This window comes from Cygnus atratus, chromosome 27, assembly GCF_013377495.2.
Source record: "Cygnus atratus isolate AKBS03 ecotype Queensland, Australia chromosome 27, CAtr_DNAZoo_HiC_assembly, whole genome shotgun sequence".
Classification (NCBI taxonomy): Eukaryota; Metazoa; Chordata; class Aves; order Anseriformes; family Anatidae; genus Cygnus; species Cygnus atratus.
Window position 1 is genome coordinate 75,574 of NC_066388.1, and position 21,667 is coordinate 97,240.

Here is a 21,667-nt window from a genome sequence, read left to right on the forward strand (position 1 = left end):
TTAGCCTACTTGCAGACTGAAGCAGGATTTTATTCTTTAAAGTATTTTTTCTTAAGGAAAAATTGCTGTGTCTAGCATTTGTTCAGAGTAAGTTTTATTTCTTAAAATTTCCTGTAAATTATTATTTTAAAAAATGCTTTTTCTGAGGAGGTTTAAAAAAAAAAAAAGGCATAAACAATGGTACTGCTTTAACATGTGCTGGGTATTGACGTGTCTCTGGGAATAGAAAGGCTTGACAGAAAATATGCAGAAAGTTCTTAGGGATCATCTAGGTGAAGCTTTCTGGGGTATTTCACCACTGCTTGGTTATGGCTTGGATTAGTAATTCTTTTGTGATTGGGGCAGGTGCTGCTGGGATGTTAGTTAGTCGATCTCTTTTTGTACTGACTCCAGGCATCTCTGCCAGAGGTTACCACAGCCAATGCAAAGACAGCAAGGGGTGTCTGGCTCCTCAACTAATGTCGTTTGTAGCCCAGTTTCTTACTATGAAATGAAATTGTTGGTGTAAGTTAATGTTCAGTGCTGTGAAATTCAGCTGCAGCTGGAGGGGGGGAAGGAACCTCGAGTGAAGTAACAGAGGGGGCAGCACAGAGCAGTCGCCTCTGTTGTCACCCCGGTTGTGAATGGGCAGAGCAGCAGAGACCTCGATATTGAGTTGGCCTTGCAATCTGCTATAACTTCACTTTCTCAGTGCCACTTGTAGCTTTATTTCTTTGCTTCCTTTTTAGTGCAAAAGGTTGCATTTGCCAGACCATAAAGACTGATTAGTCTCTTTTATAGGCACTTTATCAGATATACTTTATTTGTGCATTTGAAGCATGAAAAGTAAAGAGTGTCTAATGCTTATGCGTGGCTATCAAATGTGTGTTATATGTTTAATGGTGAGAAACTTCTCATGCAGTTGTGTGCCGCATTTTCAGAATGTTTCAGGGAGATTGCAATACTTCAGGAGTCTTTTTTGGTCAGAAACTTTGAAACAAATAACTGCTGGTTTTGGGGTGTGTTTGTTTGTTTGTTTTAGCCGATGGACAGTGTTGAAACAGAAGAGCTCACTAAACCTGTGCTGGTCTGGAAAGTCCTGGGTTGCCTTTCTGAACAGTTCTAGCTGGTGTGGTAGCCTTTATCTCTAGGGATCTATTACCTACTAGTTCAAGTCTTACTGCATTGGCACTGTGCAAATGGGTAACTGAAAGACATCTTGTCTTAGAAAGTTTGGCATTTCATGTAAAATACCAATGCTCCAAAGACATATAGCAGGAGACAATGTAATCAATGTAACACACAGGAATCGTAGCATGTTAGCTACAATTTCTAATCCCTTTAGTTGCTACAAAAGAACACACTCATGATATCAAGATGGAGAAAAAAAGAGGGTGCATTGTAGCACTACTTACTGAAGTGTCCATCTTCTTTTAAAACCAGAGTGTTTTTAAATTTGTGTAATATGATGGCTAGCAGGAGGAACCCAGCCACAGCCTGAATTCTAAGTTTAGGCAAAAACTAATGGAGGTGTAAGAGATCATAATGTAGTATTTGTGTTTAAAAACGAAACAAACAACAACAAAAAAAACAGGTAATCTGTTACCTTATTAATGCAGCACTTTTTGAGAAAAGCTAAAGCTGTTATTGTCAGAATGCCAAAGTAATTTTCATTACACTGTGTATTCTGCTTATCCACTCACTGTAAACAACAATAGTAATAACTTAAATAGGAATAAAGTTTACCCTTCGCGTGGTCTGTGCTTGATTTTTTTTTTTTTTGGTGGTATTGCTGCAATTACCAAGTACTGTTTAATATTTAGTACAATATTACCACAATGCAAAAGTTACTACAGTACAGTGAGTTTCCTACAATACAACAATATCTAGTACTGTTTAAGAGCAAAGAACTCTTTCCTGGTACATGGTTGTGTGGAACTGAACTGTAGTAAGCCGTGAGGCTGGAGGCACTATATGGAAACAGCTTGCTCTACCTTTGTTTTGTCAACACTTGTTATAGGACACAGGTCAAAATTGTCGGATTTTTTGTGAAATTGTTGTCATAAAAAACTATGTTAAGTCAACTCATGAAAGGGTCGTTGGAATAATTGATGTGCATGGTAGATGTTTCCAGAGCATTTGAAATGTGATCTCAGAACAACAGTAGCACCATTTCTTCCATAACTGTAAGGAAAATACTAATGGTATTAATTGATCTCCATTCACACTGTGAAATGGCCTTCTGTGTCATTTAAACTGGATAGGGCTGTAGGTAAATATCTAAATATTGTTCTGCAGTACAGCTAAGAGTATAAAAACATTCTGCAAGTGTTTCCTGGAGGAAAAAAATGGTGAGAACTTCTCTAGCTGAAAAATAGGAGGAATATTTAGAACAGACTCCCTCTGCTGCTGTCTTGAGTGTTCCCTTTGGCATGTCTGTCTCCTAGTTGTATGTTGCTATTTATATGCCGGTACTTACTAATCATTTTAACTGGGGGGTTATTATAAGTGCAGCATCCTTCAGGCTTTTTCTATTGCAAATAGTAATTCTAGATCCTTTTGTGCCCTCACTGTATTTACATTGCTTCTTTTCAGAAAGTTTATATGCTTTGAGGGCATCATAGTTGTTTCGGCCATTAAGCATACAGTAGCTGTTGCTATATTGTGCCGGTTTTAGGTTAATACCTGTTAATTCCATGTCTTAAAGCAAAGAACTGTCCCATTACCGTTGGGGAAATTATTTGTGGATCGGTTTGTTTTGGGTGGAGTACACAAAGGATCTGCAACCAGGGCACTGTAATTACATTTTGAGAGCTCACCCTAGTTCTCCACAGGTGCTCTTCAAGCTTTGCTCCCAGCTGGAGAAGGATTAGGATTTGCTCTCTCCCAGCTGGCTCCTTGGAAGCAAAGATTTTAGCTCTGGCTAAAAAATGGTGGTTGATAACAGATGGCATCCGTCTGTACTCTGTAACTCTGGAAACCCAAGTGTTGAAAAATTACCTTGAACTTGATTAACTTGATGAATGAACAAGTGAAGTAGCTCATAATAAAAGAACAAACATAAACATATCAGAAACTTACTCTCATGGATGCTGTGGGACGATGTCTTTAGGACAAAATGGTGCAGAAAGATACCAAGACGTGGTCTGGCAGAATTTGGAGCATTGGTAATTTAAAGGCGAAGGTTTGTGACTGTGGAAAGACATTAGATGTTGTAATGGAGTATGTTCCTCAGTGGGGTGCTGCTGAGGAGGAGGTGTTTGTAATGGTATGCTCTGACACAGCTGAACATAGGGTACCTGTCAAAATAGAATGAGGTTGGCTGAATCCCTGTTGTTAGTGCTTTCTGTGCTGGTGATTGTTAACAGATACGGAAGGACACATCTCTGAAGTTTGGTTAATAAAGTAACCTTTTTACTACAGAGCTTTAAAGTATGGACAGACAGGGAGGGTGGATGATGGAGAACATAGCTAAATAAACAACAGCTTTACTCCAGAGTTAGCTGTGTTATGTAAGGGGGAAAGAAACAACAGGGAAAATGACAGAAGTTAACTTTCTCTGTGCCCTTCCCCTAGTGTCCCAGCAATTTTATCTTACAGCGGTGGTAGGGAAAAACAGCTGAAAAAGCTATAAATATTAAATGAAGTCATATCATTTTAGTCAAAATATGGGTTCTGTGTTCTTACAGTAAGCACAAATAGGCGATCAGCAGAAAATCTAGTAAACAAATCCTATATGTGGCAGATTGCTGAGTCCCTTGACCTCTGTCCTGTAGGTGGGTAGCTCTGTTTTATTCCTACTGCCTCTTTAAGGAGTTGCAAACTAAACTTATGCTAATGAGTCATGTCATGTTAGTCTTTGTTTCACCTATTTATTTATTTTTTCTTTATTTGTTGCATAAATCTGCCTTAACTTCTATATCCTCATCATTTTTTCTGGCTGTGTGAGTGCATTTCCCTGGAACTACGAATACTGTTTTGTGCGTTGGACGAGAAATTGTAGCTCGTTGCTAGTTTCATTGTCCAAGAATCTGTCAGTCTTTCCATTGTTGCTGCTGTTGTGGTAAATTTGGACTTGTAGTGAGATTGAAAAGAAGGGAGGAAGAGGGGTATCCAAAAATAGTGCTCATGCATAGCAAACAAAATCCCATTGATAATCTATTTTCTTGTTTTGAGTTCATATTGAAGTTGATTTCTATGCAGACTTGTGCGTGAATGACGAATTACAGGTTAAAAATACTGAGCTTTTCAAATATGTTTCTATGAAGATTTACGAATCACCAAAACTTTTAATTATCAATGTCTGTGTCAGTTCATTGTATTTAGGTAAATGCCTATGATGCCGTTTGATGCTAATGAGTTCTGTGGGTCAAGAACATGGGACTTTGTTAAATCTTACTGTGAGGAATGTTGTAAGATGAAGATTTTGGTAGTGCAGGGTTATATGCAGAGCGGGGTTTGTTCGTTTGTTTGTTTCTTCCTCCAGTCTAGTATTCAAGGCAGTAGAGCTTCAAAAAATTAGTAGGCTTCGGTCTCATAATTGCAGTTGTGTGGGTATCCTGAGTAAACTACAAATATCAACCGTGACAGATATTTCTGTGAGTTCTTGTTCACAGTTCCTTTTGTACTTTTTCTGTTAGTGTGTTTATGTGGGCTGCTGCATTGTTTTAAATATCTGTTGGTTCATTTATTTTTTTTCCTAACTAAACTATTTTCTCCTCCTTTAGGGATGCAGCTAATGTTGAAGGAAAGCAGTGTATGGTATCTAAAGATGGAATTATTTACTCTATGCACAGAAATTACTTTGGTGTTTACAAAAGTATATTCCCCAAAATAATTCTTTATTGTTAGAAATTAAAGTCAATAATGAAGTTTCTTATTTTCTTTGAAAACCAAAGTATTGTGGGATGCAAACTGTCTTCTGTGAGAGGAGTTAAGACTTCAGTTTGACATTCTGTTACTATGTGTTGCACTTTTGCAGTTGTGGAAGTCCATGACCTCTTAGATACAAGTTTTCATCTAAAATTGAGAGGTACAATCATCTGTTGTTCTGATTATGGCATTCTTTACTTGCTTGAAAATTAGGAAATGGGGACAAAGTATGTGAGAGAGCTTATAGAAGATAGTTTTGGGTAAAGAGAACTTCAGTGACTTGAACCGCCAGGTTCCTGAATCAGACAGTCAACTGAAATGAGTATTGTTTTGGCTGCAAATGAAGAAATTTGAGCCTCTCTCCATAAGTGGTTCTCTTCCCACCCCTCAGTAATTTGCAGGCAGGAAGTCTTGTCATGTGATGCTGACTGGCGTACAAATCTTGAATTGTTTTAATCCTCTAATTAGAGGAGTTGTTAGCTGCGGTACAGCTACTTAATGGTGGAGTGTCTATATATTTCAAGAAATTTATAAAATATTATCTTAGGTGCATGTCTAACAGCAAAGCATTTTCTTCAGTTTGAGTGTCAGCCTCAATTAGCATCCACAATATTTTTGTTCCCATAGACTTACAGATGTCATATAGAATTCAGCCTGTGTATACCATACTGATATCTAAGCTATTACCTACTGTTATGTCACTTTACTCTCAGCAGCATTTCTGATGTTCACTCTGTAACAGTCCTTCCCCAAACAAGGGCAGACTTGTTTTGAATGTCCATTGTTGTTTTTTTTTTTTTAATGACCCCTATGAAGTGATCAGTATTTCATACTTGTCACTTCTACCATCTACTTTTATTTTAATTTTATCTCTTATAGATATTTTAATGGTGTCTCACGTTTTAGGCTGTGTATTCTGCCATATAAATACGCTTCTCTAAGTGAGACCCAGCTTAGTGGAGACAAAATATCCATTGACACAGGCAAACGTATTTACATGTCTTGTTTTAATAGACACGTGAAAGACTATGGCAATATATTTAGCTTCTTTTCTTGAGCACACAGAGTACTTTAAGGAATTTCTGTTTTTACTGTAAGTTGGTTCATGATTTTCACACCATACTGTCTGCAGAGGACGTTAACAGTTGTGATTTGGTAACGCTGAGGTGGAAGATGAAAGCTGAGTGATTCACCAGGCTAAAAACAAATTGAACCCACTGCTGCCACAAGTTGATATTACTGAACAGTATTTCCCAAGTTATGTTTTTTCCCTGTATAGGGCAACAACAAAGCATTATCTGTGAAACTACTGTGGTAAAAAAAAAAAAAAAACAAAACAGTGGTTCTGAGTTTGTTCAGGGGCACAGAACTAAAGTGACTTTCTTCTCCAGTCACCAACCCAAAAAGGCATGGAATAGAATCCGGGCTTTGTGATGTCTTCCTTACTGAAACATGTTACCTCATGTTTTAAATCTCTTTCTTCACATGGTGTACATCGTACTTTCCTTCTGGCTTTTCTGGTTCATCTGCTCTTTCCAGTAGCTTCAGCGTTTGAGGCAGACTTTTCCAACAGCTTCAGATACTTGAAGTACCTGGTAATAATGGTTTTTCACTTGTTTAAAACAGACTGTTGTGGTTTAACCTGACAGGCAGCAGGTCACTCGCTCCCCTGGCTAACTTCCCCATGGTTTATTGTTGTGCGTGATGCCCTGTGGTGTGAGACATCCCCTCGGCCAGCTGTCCCAGCTGTGTCCCCTTGCAGCTCCTTGTGCACCCCCAGTCTGCTCTCTGGCAGGGTGGTACTGGTAAGAAATACAGAGCACCTTGGGTCTGCGTAAGCGCTGCTCAGTAGCAACTAAACATCTGTGTGTTATCAGCATTATTTTCATCCTAAATCCAAAACACAGCACTATACCAGCCACTAGGAAGAAAATTAACTCTATCCCAGCCAAAACCAGGACACAAACAAACAAAAGCTCATGACCTAGCATGAATTCTAAGAAGCCATCTGTCAGTACTCCTAGATGGTAACTTTTAGCTAGGAAATGAATGCACTGTAGTGGGGACAGTGCTGTAAATACTAGTTGTGGCAGATTCTCTCTCTCTCTGGAGAACTAATGTGTTCTGTATGTGTTTCTTTAACTCTGGCTTTAATTTCACACCTACTTGATCCCAACCACGGTCACTGCAACAAGCACGTGTGTGATGGGGGCAAAGACAGTCCTGGTATCTAATGAGTGTCTGATGGTACTGAAATGTCTGCAGGAAGCGAAGTGTGTTCAGGTTACTGATGATGACCACTGACAGGGTGGGCTGAAGAGTATGCTATAGAGGCTTTTCTGTCAATTTTGAGTAGCTTCCTAAGTCAATTTTCCTGAATTAAGAAGACAACAAAGCAGATGGATTGGCCAAAACTGAAGTGTTTGGGGGTTTTTTGTAGGCACTTCTCTGAAGTCGCCTTTAGGAGGGGATACAGTCTGCATAGAGCACATTTGGTTTCTAGACATCCTTTGTATAGTAACAACGTGTGCTGAGAGGCTGGCAGCCTGTAAGACACCGTCAGCTTCGTTTGTTCTGGCTCCCTCCCTCGCTTAGTCTGGTGACATCACAGAGATAGATGTTCTTGTGAGAAAAACAGCAGAAGGAGTTGAAAGTCTGCCAAAAATTTGCTGGATGAAACTGAGCTGGCTGCTTCCAGCCTTATTTTCACGACTCTCATTGTGTGCTTGCGTTTTTCACTTGCCAGGATGTTCTTTGCTGAACAAACACAGCAGCAGTGAGATCTCCCCATCCTTAGCATAGTGCTGTCTCACACAGAAGCTTTGGAGGAGTAGCAGCCTTATCTCCATTCAAAATCATTCTAATTTAATCAATTATTCTAAAACATTTTGAAAACATTTTGCATTCTAATAATAACATTCTAATAATAACATCACCTGCCCCCCTCCCCCCTTGAACTGATTTGCTTTGTAATTCTGGGTAAGCGTGTTTGCAGTTTGTCATAGGTGGTAAATGCAGGAAACACTGAGTCTGTGAAGGTTAGTGTTTGATCTGATTCATTCAAAGCTCGACAGTGACTATGTTGGGCACCCAAATTTGAAGGACTGTGGGAATGAACAAGGTATGCAGAGATATTGGCCAGAGGAGATGAGAGAGACTAACTTAGACTGACCGTACAGATGCCCTATACAGTTCTCTTTGAAATAAATTGCTCACAAACTTCCCACAGAGGATACGCGAAATAGTTTACTTCTTTCCTGAAAACTGTGAATGTTCCAGCTTTGCTAGGAGGTTGCTTTCACAAATGATTTAGCATAGCTGTTGTTAAATGAGGCCAGCTGTGTTTGTTTTTTCAGTGAAATGGTATATACTTTGTCCTCTTCCAGTCTGTGGAAAAGTACAGGGGAAGAAAATTAATTCACTTCTAAGATTTGCCCAGAGAAGCCGTGGATGCCCCATCCCCAGGGGTGCTCGAGGCCACATTGGGCAAGGTTCATCTGCTATTGCTGTTATCAGAAAGGTTGCTACATATTATTTTATCTTTTGTTTATATTTCTCCCACTTAAAAATACGTATGTGGTGTCTAACTCATTTCTCAGTCATTCTTAAGTTCTGAGTATATTAATTTCCCTAGGTTATCTACTCTTGGATAATTTTACCGTCTGTTCTTTGCAAAGTATTTCCATATCCTGCTGTTACGTAGATACTAGAGCTAGCTACAATCCTCGTGATCATCTTGAAAATAATTTTTAGTTGATAATATTCTATTCGTCTGTAATATTTCAGCATATAAAGCAAAAATAGATAGGAAATATCCCTTTTTGTGCATCATTTGCACTTTTATCTTCTGCTCCCTATTAGGAACCTTTTGGCATGCGTTTCTTCCCACCATTTCTTGGCAGTGGTCCAGTGGTCTCTTTGCTTTACATTTCTTACTTGCTGCCAAATAATAATTTATTACTGAATCTTCCGTGTACACCTAACGCTGCTAGCAAAAACTTTGCAGTTCTCTTGTCGTCTTTCACAGGACTTGTTTTACTCTGTAGCGTCTGCTATGATGTTGATCAGAGCTGTGGAAGAAATTCCCTTTCGTGCTTTGTGAGGGAGTCAGTTTTCAAGCTATATAACTTACTCAGGGGCTGTAGCGCCCTATTTCAATAGTAATTGAAACTATATGGTGATAGCGCTTCTGAATATTTATAATTACCAATATGATTCTGTACATCCAGAGTAGTATCTTAGGCTTATGTCAAGTCTATGAATTAACTCATCATTTCACAGCCCTTTGAACTAAAGCCATAAATGTTTTTTTTGAGATACATAAGCAATTTAGATTGAGGTTTTATGTAGATTTCAGTTTTGAAAGTATATTGTCTCTCTTGTGTTTAAAAGAAAACAAATACATTTAGCATTTTTTCTATTACAGCGTCTGGAATTCTTCTGTAGTTAGAGCAAGGATGTGCTGGTTTTTTTGGGTCTCATTTTCTTTTTGTGTCTTTGGCAGTCTTAATTATTTCTGTTTTGAGCTTGTAACTTCGAAGCCTACAGAAGAATGCTGAGTAATATGAATGTTTTGGTCATAGCTCTTAACCTTTGTTCTGCTTCATTGCTTTAATACCAGATGTAAAGTTTAGCATTTGATAGTGCAACTTTAACATCCCAAAGGATCTTAACTCTTAAATTGGGAATCAGAAAACTGTTTATGTCAGCAAATATATTTTAACCATGGATGCAGGGTAATTGTTGCTATCTACTTTTCAATTACAGTAAAGATTCACTATTAGAAAGAATGCATGTTCATTTTTACCTTCAGTCTGAAGGACTGCTACAATGTAGTTGAGATTCTGTATGAAAATTTATCATGCGCTGAGACTGAAATAAACTTTTCTGAGGTGAGAGAGAAACATGATTCTGGGATGTGAAATTTTATGTTCACTAAGTCAACTTCTGGAAAAACTGCACTTACAGTGGATGTTACAATTTCCTTTATTTAAAAGATGCTAAAGAGATTTATTTATTTATTTTGACTGTGCTGATATTTGGACAAATATGAAAGATGAATGTACATGCCAAAGTTGTTCTGGGGTTTCTAAACCTCTCTACTACATCTTTGTGGCAGATCAGGATCATGATATTTCTTTCCAAGACGACCAGCGGATACCTAGCTGGGGATTGCTGCATCTCTAGTTCTGATGCTGTTCTGCTCTTAGACAGTATTCAAGGAACTTTCTCTGAACCTGTTCTTATCTGAAAATGGGAATAATAGTGTGCTTTGCGTAGCACTGAAATGTGAGTAAAAATGCACAAAACCCACCCCCAACAACTCATTATTATTATTACGGGAAAAATCAAGGTTACTTCGTAACAACTAGTTCCAAGAGGTTGTAAGTACTTCTCAGGAGGAAGAGATTGCAGTTCAGGAAAGAAATGAACAAGAATATTTCTCAGAGGGCAAAAGTGATTCCTGAAATCTTGGTTCCAAAGAACCGAAAGCCCCTCACGGGCCCTTAACGCAGTTTCCCTCCAGTAATCTGACTGCAAACATCAAACTGGCATGCGGAGTCCAGTTCTGAGCACAGAGACTTGCACACAGTCTGTTGCTTCTGTATTTAAACAATGATGAGGGGTCCCTGCATAGGTGGTTCTGGCCAGTGTTACTGTGGTGGTTATGGCTGGAGAAATCCTTTCTGGCTTCCAGTGGGAGGGAAGATGCCAGTTTTCCCCTCCCACTTGAAGATTGTTTCTGTGCACTGCACAACTGTCTGTAGTTGTTAGGTTTTCTCTCTTTCTCAGAAGGAGCAGAATCTGTAATCCTTCAATTAACTCAGCCTATGAATGTGTTTCATACTGGAATATGTTGATGGTCAGGTGTTTTCATAGTAATTTAAGCTTAAACATCTTCCTGGACTTAGCTGAAAGCTAGGATAAGCACTTGCATTCAGGATGAGGAATGTTAGGCTGTCCTTCCCAAGTAGTAGTTCCATGTTGTGTGGCTTAGCCCTGACACAGTGATTTTCCTAACGTATTCTGATTGCTTCCATCTAATGGATATTTTGAGGAGCACAGCTCAGTCTACAAGTGTACTGGATCTGTACACCAATGTAAACATAGCTTGAAACTTCTTCCTGTGTTACTGCAGTATAAACCAACCTGGTTTCTGCAAGGAACTATTCTGGATGTAGCTTTGGCTTAGCCAGGATAAAGATTCGTTGAAGTATTTTTGGCATATACTTATGTACTTTAACTAACAGTACATCTGTGTTTAGTTGCATAATATAATTTGAAAAAGATGTGTGAAAATATAAACAGTAACATGATGCAGTTTTAGGAGCAATGATATAAGCCAAATTTTAATTTGTGTGTGCATGCAAAAATAAAAAAGGGTGCTAGAATCACATTTAAAACAATGGAATGAAAAAAGTTAGATTATAGCATGCTTTCAGAAAAGCTTTGTATAGCTGTAACTTGCAGAATTTTCTTAGAAAGTGCAGAATTGGATCAGAAAGAATTTCATAATCCAGCAGTTAATATTACTGGAGATAACACTGCCCTTTCCCTTGTATTAGTTGATCAAGTGTCACTTTAAAACCAATCAGCTTATTGCATTCATTGCTTCTTTGAGGAGGCTGTCACAGAATGTCAGTCCTTTGGCATAAAAATGTATTTATTTCAGGTTAAATGTATTGTTGACTAGTTAACATCTGTGATTTTGCTAATTTGTTGTCATCTTAAATATGACTTTTTTTCCTATCTAATGTTTAAATCCCCTGAACTTCTCCAGAGAGGATAAACCTTTTTGTCTGCGGTTTTGAGTGCTAAGCAGCAGATTTATATGATGTTTTACACAGTAATTTCCTTTTGTTTTCATTTTTCATACACGTTAATAGTGCTACAGTTGTAGTAGTTCCATAATATATTTTATCCCAGGTAATATATTGCAAGCGCTTTTGAGAATTCCACCCCAGCTTTCTGGATACACGATGGGAATTTTTAAGGCTACTGTGTTCTAGGATTATTTGTGCATCACCTCATAGTTTATTCATTTAGTGACAAATTAAGACATCAACACTCTGATTTTTGCATTCAATTAATTTACAGCCCCTGTTTTTCCAAGTTTCTTCTAGTCCTGGAATTCTATTCTTTCCTTTGTACCTGGGATTATTTCTCTTGTCTTTGGGTGTTCTCATTTCTCTTGAGGTTACTGTTAATGCAGTATTTACTGTGTGGTGAGAACCAACTAGCATCTGTGAGACAGAGTGTGCGTCGCATACTATTCATGTGCAATATAATGCCTGCATGATTTTGCGTATTACACAATTTGCTCCCTTGGTATACTCAGTGGTTTTATTGTTTGTTTTTCTTTCCTAGCCGGTTGCTGAACCAATACCAATCTGCAGTTTCTGCCTTGGTACAAAAGAGCAAAATCGTGAGAAGAAACCTGAAGAGCTCATCTCTTGTGCCGACTGTGGCAACAGTGGTAGGTGACTACTTATGATGCTACTAGTAATAACCACAGTAATTTCTGAGACAGAAAAGTTTAGTGTAGTGACTGCTACTAACCTGTATGCATGAGGAGTATGCATCCATGACACATAATACATTTAGTTGAGCTGAATCTCATGGTCCTAGGAGGAGATGCTTGGGTTAACCTAACACACAAACTGTTCATTTGACTCCTGGAGGTTTCTTTAAAAATGTAGTAACGAACGATTACCAGTTATATCATGTTACAACAAAACAGAACTCAGTCATGGAAAATTATCTTGGTGGGCTTTTGTATGTGGGCATGTCACTTGCTTTCTAGGATATTGTGTTATAAGTGCAATAGAGGCATCTGAAAGAGGTGTATCTGGATAACCAAAATTCTACACGGAACTATGTGATTAACAGTTATCACTGTGAGCTATCTGTGAGCATTAGCAGCAGTGGAATGTTTTTGTTGGTATCACTTTCTCGCTTTCCTGTAGGTCATCCATCCTGTTTGAAGTTCTCACCAGAACTGACAGTTCGAGTGAAAGCCTTGAGATGGCAGTGTATTGAATGCAAAACATGCAGTTCCTGTCGAGATCAGGGCAAAAATGCTGTGAGTACAGTAAAGTATGGACTGAATGAATACAATATCAGTCTTGTGAATGTTCTGTTAAAATATGCAATAAAATAATTCTAGAGTCAAGTATCTGCAGCTTCTGTTTAAGTTTGGTAGTCTTTCTGAGACCTGTGAAATACCTTACGTCTTGTAGTTGAGAAATATGTGCGTGTTCTCTCAGATGGCAACAAATTAATGGGGACTTGATGCGCATCTAAAGAGAGATTAAATCTGTCTTCAACAGGATAACATGCTATTTTGCGACTCCTGTGATCGTGGCTTTCACATGGAGTGCTGTGATCCCCCTCTTACCAGGATGCCAAAAGGTGAGAACTTTGTGATGAAAAGGGTAATTTAAGGTGGTGATAGCAGAGATCAGTGGGCAGAAAATGCTTCTGCATATTTTATTCTCTTTTAGCTACTTTTAACTTGCTATTTACATCATTGCTTTTCAGGTATTAGAGACTAAAATTTCCTCTGGAAAGGGGCAGAGCTGAACATCCAGTTTTTCCACCGTCTCTTGCTTCCTGTACATTATTATCTGTGAAGGGTTTTGAAAAAACCTTTGAGATCTGAGGGAATAGAAGTGATCCCTGCAGATTAAAGTGATCAGCTTAAAATTGAATGAATAACCTTATACGTAAGAAAGAGATCGGCTTGTGAGTTTTTGAAGTCATATCTGGTTGGACAGTAGAGATTCCTGGAGTATAACTGAACTTCTCTTTTCTGTCAGAGAGCAGACTGTCTGTGGAAGATTATTCCTTGATAATTGGAAAAAGAAAAATCTTCCTATAGAAGGTAGTTGGAAGTAGTGTGTTCATAAGCAGAATATAGGATAATTAAATGTGTTTTTTACGTTTTTCTGATAATGCACTACCAATTTAAGAGACTTCAAGAATGGTTGTTGGAAGTACATCACGGGAGGTGTGGAGAATTAAATGAATTTGACTTTAGATTGCTGGATCATACTTTTTTTTTTTTTTTTAAATGGATATATGATAATTGGGGCCTTTGGTATTGTTCTTAACCTTTCTGTTGGAAAACCTAGGGCCTGTAATTCTCCTTTACATTCTGTGTAGATGTCCCTTGCATTCAGTGATGGGGATTTGTGTCTTACAGGTATGTGGATATGTCAAATATGTCGGCCACGGAAGAAAGGAAGAAAACTTTTACACAAGAAGGCAGCACAGATAAAACGACGCTATGCTAATCCAATAGGACGTCCCAAAAACAGATTAAAGAATCAAAATGCAACGTAAGTTTCTATATAAGAGGAGTAAGGTGTGTGATTCTATAGGGCAGCGAGTACTTTTGAAGTGTGTTATCTGCTCTCTGTGGGGAGGTATCTTTTACAATGAGGAGCTTTTCATTAATTCTTGAAGACAGAATTTCTGAAGAGTACTGTAAAAGAACAGAAGTAATCTCACAGTGCTTCTTTCTACCTAGATATTTGCTCTGTGTAACAACTTAATATTTGGTTTTGAAGTATTCCTTTTAGAAATAGATTAATTTTGCTGGTTTTGTCAAGTCTGTTTTTCTGAATGGTTACTTCTACCAGTAGTAGCTTTGCGAGCATTTCTCAAGAAATGTTTTTGATGCTTAGAGAAACATAGTAATTTACAATAAAGCAGTTAAGGTGGTCGTTTGACATACTGTCTTGCAACACTATCAGATTAAATATTTTTGTCTATATTCTGCTTCCATTCCTAATGTTTCTGCACTTGTGCAAGGCTTTATTGCACTGGGACAGATTGTGTGACTTTGTTAGGGTTATTATGGAACCAGTTGTCGGGGAATTCTTTGGATTACTCTCCAGCCAGAGCAATTCCTTTAACATTGCTGTGCAGTGCTTGTTGTGATGCAATGTTATTAACTATGCTGGGGACAGAACAGTGAAGGAGTATATCGCAAGAACTTCTGTTGTGGCTATCACATTAGCTTAAAAAATGTCAAACTACTGCTTAATTCTAGCTGATTAGAACCGAAGGATGTTCTGAAAAAATCTTACCAAGTTCCCTGCTTTTAAAAAAAAAAAAAACAGGGTACAGCTCTCTTAAGTATCCTAATTTTGGCCATTCTGCGATACCAGATAAGAAACTAGAGGGCCCCTCTATGTAATTCAGAGGGACAAAAGGAAAGCTAAGTATCTGTTGTTTTGTCTCTTATTTTTTTCATAATTTATTCACACTTTTTCACCTTCATTCCACCATTTGTCTTGCAAAATATATCCACAGAATTATGTACGGATGCTATGGATTTGATTGTTTTTTTTTTATGAAAAAGCAGCCTTTTTTACTTCTCTGTAGTTGTTAAGATTCTAGCTGAAATCACTTAGCTTCTTGAAACAGCAGTCTACGGCAATTCTTCAGAGAAGTATTAACACTAGGTTATCTTGAGAGTTTTGCAACTTCCAGCCTGAAGGACAGCGGCTGGAAGGGGATAACACTGTTTTTACTGAGATGGTCAGCATGATTCTTAGCAATCATGCATGTCCCGTATGCATTAGCTTTCAGCGTAGTTCTTTTGACAATTTCCTATTGACTTGTGTAAATGTTTAGCAGCTACATAAGTTGAAACTTTCCATGCGGTGTATTTGTTCTGGCTACAGTTTTTTATAATTTTTTTATTAAATTCAGCAGAAATCTGTAATTTATACTCAAGTTAATTGCACATAATGTTCAATGTGGAGAAACGTAGTGCAGTACTACTGAGATGTTTAGAATAATGGCTCCTCTAGGGTACACAGGCTCTTGACTACTCCTTTATTGTTATTAAATTTTTCAGTTCACCTTTAGCTTCTGTGTGACTCATAAATACAGAAGATGCTAATCTGCTCTGCAACCTAAAACAAACCACTTAACCCAGTCTTCTGACCATATCTTTCCCCTTTCCATTCTTTAGATCAAAGGGTCCGTTCAGCAAAGTTCGAACTGGCCCTGGTCGGGGTCGGAAGCGTAAGATAACTCTGTCCAGCCAGTCAGCATCATCAGAAGGGGGATACCTGGAGCAGACAGATATCTTGGACTTCTGCAGAGATGGCAGCACCACCTTGAAGTTTAATAAGAAAACCAAAGGGCTTATAGATGGCCTTACTAAATTCTTCACTCCCTCCCCTGATGGACGAAAAGCTCGAGGGGAAGTGGTGGACTATTCTCAGCAGTATAGGATCAGGAAAAAGGGTACCAGGAAATCTAGCACTTCAGAGTGGCCCACAGGTAAAGATTTTTCACCCTGCCAATGTAAGTATCCTGTACTCCAAGAAAATGTTCAAGGGCCAGGACATTGAAGTGACTAGAATTTTTTAGGTGCTGGAAACTTCGAGCTGAAAAGCTAACACTCAAATGCAGTTATCTTTAGTGCATCATGGTAGAATAGCAGTTGGAAAAGAGAGATCTTTGCCTCTTTATATGTAATGACAAGATGTGATGAGGGACCGAACAATGACTGTGAGGTATAATGCCCTTTGATAATGAGGGACTGGCAGATAACACGAAGAAATGTGCAAAATAATGTCATGTTCGAAAGAAGTAACTTAGGGAGTGGTTAATGAGAATAAGAACAACAAGGTAGAAGTATGAAACGGGAAATAGATAAGAAAGATTCATGAGTTTCCTATCTGTGGTAGAGGCTAGCAAAAATTTCTTTCCTTCTCAGCCACAGAAGAGCCTGCTTCATGCTGTGCTTCTCACCTACCTGCTGAGGAACATCCCTTGTCTTGAACACAGTTCTGCTTTATTTTCTTTTTTAGTTTAAGATGGTCATCCATGACTGCACCTTAATTTAATCTTTGTGTTCAGATCTTTAAAGTCTTGTGTATTTTCATAACTTGAGTTGTTCCTAAGTAAGCAGTGGATAATATTCCACAATCAAATACAAGGGTTGAAGCTTTAGAATAGTTAATTGCATTAGCCTGGCTGGTGCTGGAAGCATTTAAAAAAAAAAAAAAAAAAAAGCCTCTTACTGGCTTGAGGGTGAGGTGTGAAGAGTCTTGTGGGGTTAGTTTTTTTGTTTCTTTTTGGTGGTGCTGTTCATTTTTTTCGTTGTTATTTTTTTTGGGTGTGTGTATGGAAGGGAGTATTCCTTCGGTGATGAATGCAAGTGTTTTGGTTTTGATTGTGGTAACTACAGGGTTGAAATAGTTTAGTAGTCCTTTTGTGAGAAACAGGCACAGTGGTAAGCCGTTTACCCAAAAAGATCTTATAGTGGTGTCCTGATGGCATTTGTAACAATGAATACCTAAATGCTGCATTTGAGTCAAATATCTGACATTACTTCTTATGTGGTCAGAAATCCAGAAATGGTTCCTCCTTTTTGGTCCCAATCTGAGCAGAAAATTGCATCAGAAAAACTCAGCTGTATTCAGTCGTTTTGCTACGTGTTGTTTCCTGCTGTACTAAAAAGTATGTACCTCTTTGTAAATGTAGGTGATGACAGTTTTCTCTCTCAATTACAGACAATCAGGATGGCTGGGATGGAAAACAAGAAAATGAAGAGCGCTTTTTGGGGAGCCAGGATGTCTTAACTGAAAAAGATATGGAGTTGTTTAGAGATATTCAGGAGCAAGCACTGCAGGTAAAGTTAAATATTCAGTGTTTGGCAGAAAGTACCAAACCTGTAAAAGAGTTTTTTTGTTTTTTTTTTTTTTTTTTAAAAAAAATAGACTCCAGATGAGTCAGTCTGTTATAGAAGCTAATGTGCCCTGTTCTTCTGGTTGAGAGTAGAGGGGAACTGATCTCAAGAGAGCTGAAGAATAATATAAAAGTGGACATAAGAGTGTAAGGGGCTGAGGTGAGCATCTAAAAAGCCTTGAGGGCTGTGGCTTTAATTATGTTAGAACATAGCTGTTAAGTAGCTGGTAAAATGTATGGACTGTTAAAAACAATAAAATACGAGGGCTGTTTGCATGGGTCATATGGGGCCTCTGGGTTAATAAAACATTTTTTTTCTAGATAATATCGCTACTTATGAAAAGGGATGAGGCATTACTTTGTGTGTGTATATTCACATATCTGTGTAATGTGTATATATCCATGTGTATTACATACTGTGTGCGTGTGTACTTTTCAGTAACTTGAATGGTTTTATGATTTACTCCTTTTCAAGCCAGAGAGGTCAACTGAATTTATGAGGTGACTTCCCTGAACAGTGCTTCTCTAACTGTCCTTTTAACTTTCTGTAGATATTTGACTTCTGCTTGTTTACATACAATTCTGTCAAAGGTTGATTTGATTCCAATTACTAAGTATAGTCTCTGTACCTAAAGAGTTACGGAACAATGAGTTTTGGTAAGACTGAACTCTGCCATCTGTGGGATAAAGCAGACTAAGATGGAGAGCAGTTAACTTTTTTTTGAGGTGCAAATACAACAGGACTGTATAACACTACTTATTTCAAACTTGGTTACAGGATTGATTTAAGACAAAAAACAAGAAAAAAATAAACAAAAGGAAAAAAAAAATGCAACACTCAGCATGTGCATTACTGAGCAAATTGCATACCTGACTATGGCTTATGACCATAGTCTAGAAAAACACTGAAGATCTGAAACGGTCTATGGACATACGTCCACAACAGAGAAAATACTCATCTCCAAACACCTGCTTAAAAGAGCCTATTTTGAAGAGAATTTTTTTTGCCCTGTGTGGGGAAAATACTTGTTATAGTTGAAATACCTTACATTTAAGGTGGCTAGTTGGTTGGTTTTGGTGAGGAAAGTGTTACCCAGAGTTGTGGTGCGGTGATACAGGAAGTGTGCACCTGTATCTCTGAGCTAACTGCCTCACCCAAGAGTGTGGTGATATGTCAAAGGCTTTCAAGTGAGCCGAGGAAAAGATACTGCTTACTGAATGTTCAGGGAGAAAGCTGCTAGTGTAAAGGCTGAAGCAATAGTCTGCTATTGAATGCCTTCTTGTAGGGACTGTGGTGTGTAAGCAGAGATACGGGAGCTAGATGTGTGCTGTGTGACTGCCTTTGCATTGGGCATTCATTTGGAGGAGGGTTTTCTTGCTTAAAAGAAGGCACAGGGACAGGTCTTATTGGTGCAGGTGCATATAACTGTTTTCCTTGAGACTTGTCAGGATGCCCGTGATAATTGTGTTTATTATTGACCTGCTATAGCAAGTGATAATATTGATTCCTTTGAGAACACAGTGAAGGAAGTGCTTAACCGTAGATTGCAACAAGAGTTGCCTTCATAAACTGCTCCTTAGTAATTTGTCTGGCCAACAAGTGTTGTATGAAACCTTATACTAGTTACCAAAAATGCACAGGTTGTGTTTTCCTTTCTGCATGGAATCCTCACCTTGTAACAAAAGCTTTTAGCACCTCAGATTGTTTATTTAATAGCATTGTCATATTTCTTTCTGATAAATACTAGGGATTTGTTATTATTATAGCAGGGTTTTAAGCTGAAGTAAGATAAATTGGCTCCCTTATGTAGTTTCCTTCTTACAAGGTAGCCCAAGATGAATGGAAAAGCCTAAAGAACGAATCCATAAACTGAAGGGGACTGAAGGGGGTGGAAATAAATTGGTTGGACTCAGGATCGTATACAGGTAGTAAGTTCTAAGCCCTTATTTGGCTGACTGCTGAAATACTGTTTATCTTCTGAGTGAGAATAGAGAGGGTGTTCTGCACTCGTGATGGTAAGGAGGTAGCTGTGCACTGAATTTTGTTTTGGTAGGTACTGTGTTCACAGGACATATAGTCTTAGTGCTGGGAAGACACTGTTCTATTAGTAGACATCTGTATATTCTAGATCCTAGCATCAGGAACAATTTGTGTTTCTGTACTTGGCTACTGAAATAACAAGGAAAGAAATAACAAATGGACTGAAAGAAAATTATATTAAATTATATTAAATTTTGCTGTCTACTAATTTGTATGTGAAGAGTACGACATGCAACAGTGTGAAAGGTAGTGGAATATTTATGACAATACTCGCTACTTCATTTTTGTGAATCACGTTTGCTTGGTATGTGATTGGCTTCTGCATCTTCTTACTTCTCTTTGAGTTCAGATAAAGTAGGATGGACTGGGTAGATGGAAACACTTTAATTTATTTCAGCTTACAAGTCTTTCAGTTGGAAATTCACAGAAATGTCTTTTTTTCTTGCGTAGAAAGTTGGGGTGACTGGGCCTCCTGATCCGCAAGTCCGATGCCCCTCTGTCATAGAATTTGGCAAGTATGAAATCCAGACCTGGTACTCCTCCCCATATCCCCAGGAATACTCAAGGTACGACTGAACATCCTTTTTTGATCTGCTTCAGTGTTTATGGGAAAGCTGTATTCCAGCACGTGTGGAAATCTTTAGAAGATTGTATGTGAATGTAGGACAGAAGCAAAGTACATGTAATCCAGATACTTTTCATGGTAGTCAGTAGACATCTGAAGTTCTTTTTTTAGGCTGAGTCAGAAAGGCGATAAACTCTCTGTAATATGCTGTATATGCTTTGAGCATTAGAATGGCCACGGAAACATAAGGTTACGTAGGTTCCCAAAGAACTGACATGTTATGCTGAAGAGAGAGCAGCCTCAGCTAAATGATCTGATATTGGGCTGTAAGTGATAAGAGTATCCTGACTGCAGTAGTTCTTGACACATGGCATCATCGTGATATAAAATAATACCATGTTCCCTCAGCAGATTTGTTAACTGTATTTTAAATGACCTTATTAGAAAGGGCTGTACACTATATAGAACTTGAAAAAGAAAAATACTTAGAAATTTAATAAGAATGACTTTTGATGTATTATTTTTATGCTGTACGGAGTTCAACACATTAAATCATAAATGTTTAACGTTTTACATTTTAGCATCTGAAATATTCTCCTTTGATACTCATTTAGTTGTTCTGATGTTCTCTTTCTTAAGAACTTTGCAAACTGTGTAAACTGTAAACTCTTCAGACATTAACTTGATTCAGAATGAGGAATAACTTCCAAAGGCCATAGCTAGAGAGAGAAAATGAAAAAAAAACTTGTTGTTATACCATTTCTACCACAGAGCATATGGTCCGTTATCAAGAATTATTCTAGTTCTGCTAAGTGTATTAAATGTAATTGAGAAATAGCATCCCTGCCAAAGTTAGTGTATGCAAATGGAATTAAATCACAGCAGGACAAGATACTCATATTCAAATTGTTCGTGTCAACGTAGTACATAAAATGGCTTTGTGATGGTGTTGATAGATTTCTCATGGGGATTTCTTTTTTTTAAATACATATTCATTACAGAATAAGTAAATGCTGTAACTTTTAAGCATGCTGAGGTTGTTTGTCCTTATTAGCACATACATAGGTTCACTATATACTGGTTTTGTTTTCATCAAGTTCTTTATCTGCAGGAGTGAGGAATTTCGTGTAAAAGTCTGTATCTTCAATCTTGGGTTTTCTTCACCTTTGCTTACAGGCTACCCAAGTTATACCTTTGTGAATTCTGTCTAAAGTATATGAAAAGCAGAACTATTCTCCAACAGCATATGAAAAAGTGTGGCTGGTTTCATCCTCCAGCCAATGAAATTTACAGAAAAAACAATATTTCAGTCTTCGAGGTAAGTTAAGATATGAAGCCACTCACTGTTATCTCTAAGACGGGGTCTTCAGCATCCAGTAGTGTGAGTGTTCTGTAGCCCTAAAAATCTTCATTCTTCAAGCATTCACTTGCAAAGAGTGAAGCAGTGCAAGCAAGCAGTGGGTGCTGGTATCATATATAGATTATTCATACGATAA

The 21,667-nt window shown here is 38.1% G+C and overlaps 1 protein-coding gene across 1 annotated transcript in view; it reads left to right on the forward strand.

Moving 5' to 3' along the window:
- Positions 1-21,667, forward strand: part of KAT6A (lysine acetyltransferase 6A) — a 44,802-nt gene that overhangs the window by 6,575 nt on the left and 16,560 nt on the right. The window contains 8 exon segments of the mRNA XM_050715767.1: positions 12,220-12,328; positions 12,819-12,934; positions 13,182-13,263; positions 14,057-14,192; positions 15,839-16,152; positions 17,391-17,509; positions 20,057-20,172; positions 21,348-21,489. Of these exon segments, the coding sequence (XP_050571724.1) occupies positions 12,220-12,328; positions 12,819-12,934; positions 13,182-13,263; positions 14,057-14,192; positions 15,839-16,152; positions 17,391-17,509; positions 20,057-20,172; positions 21,348-21,489 (1,134 nt within the window).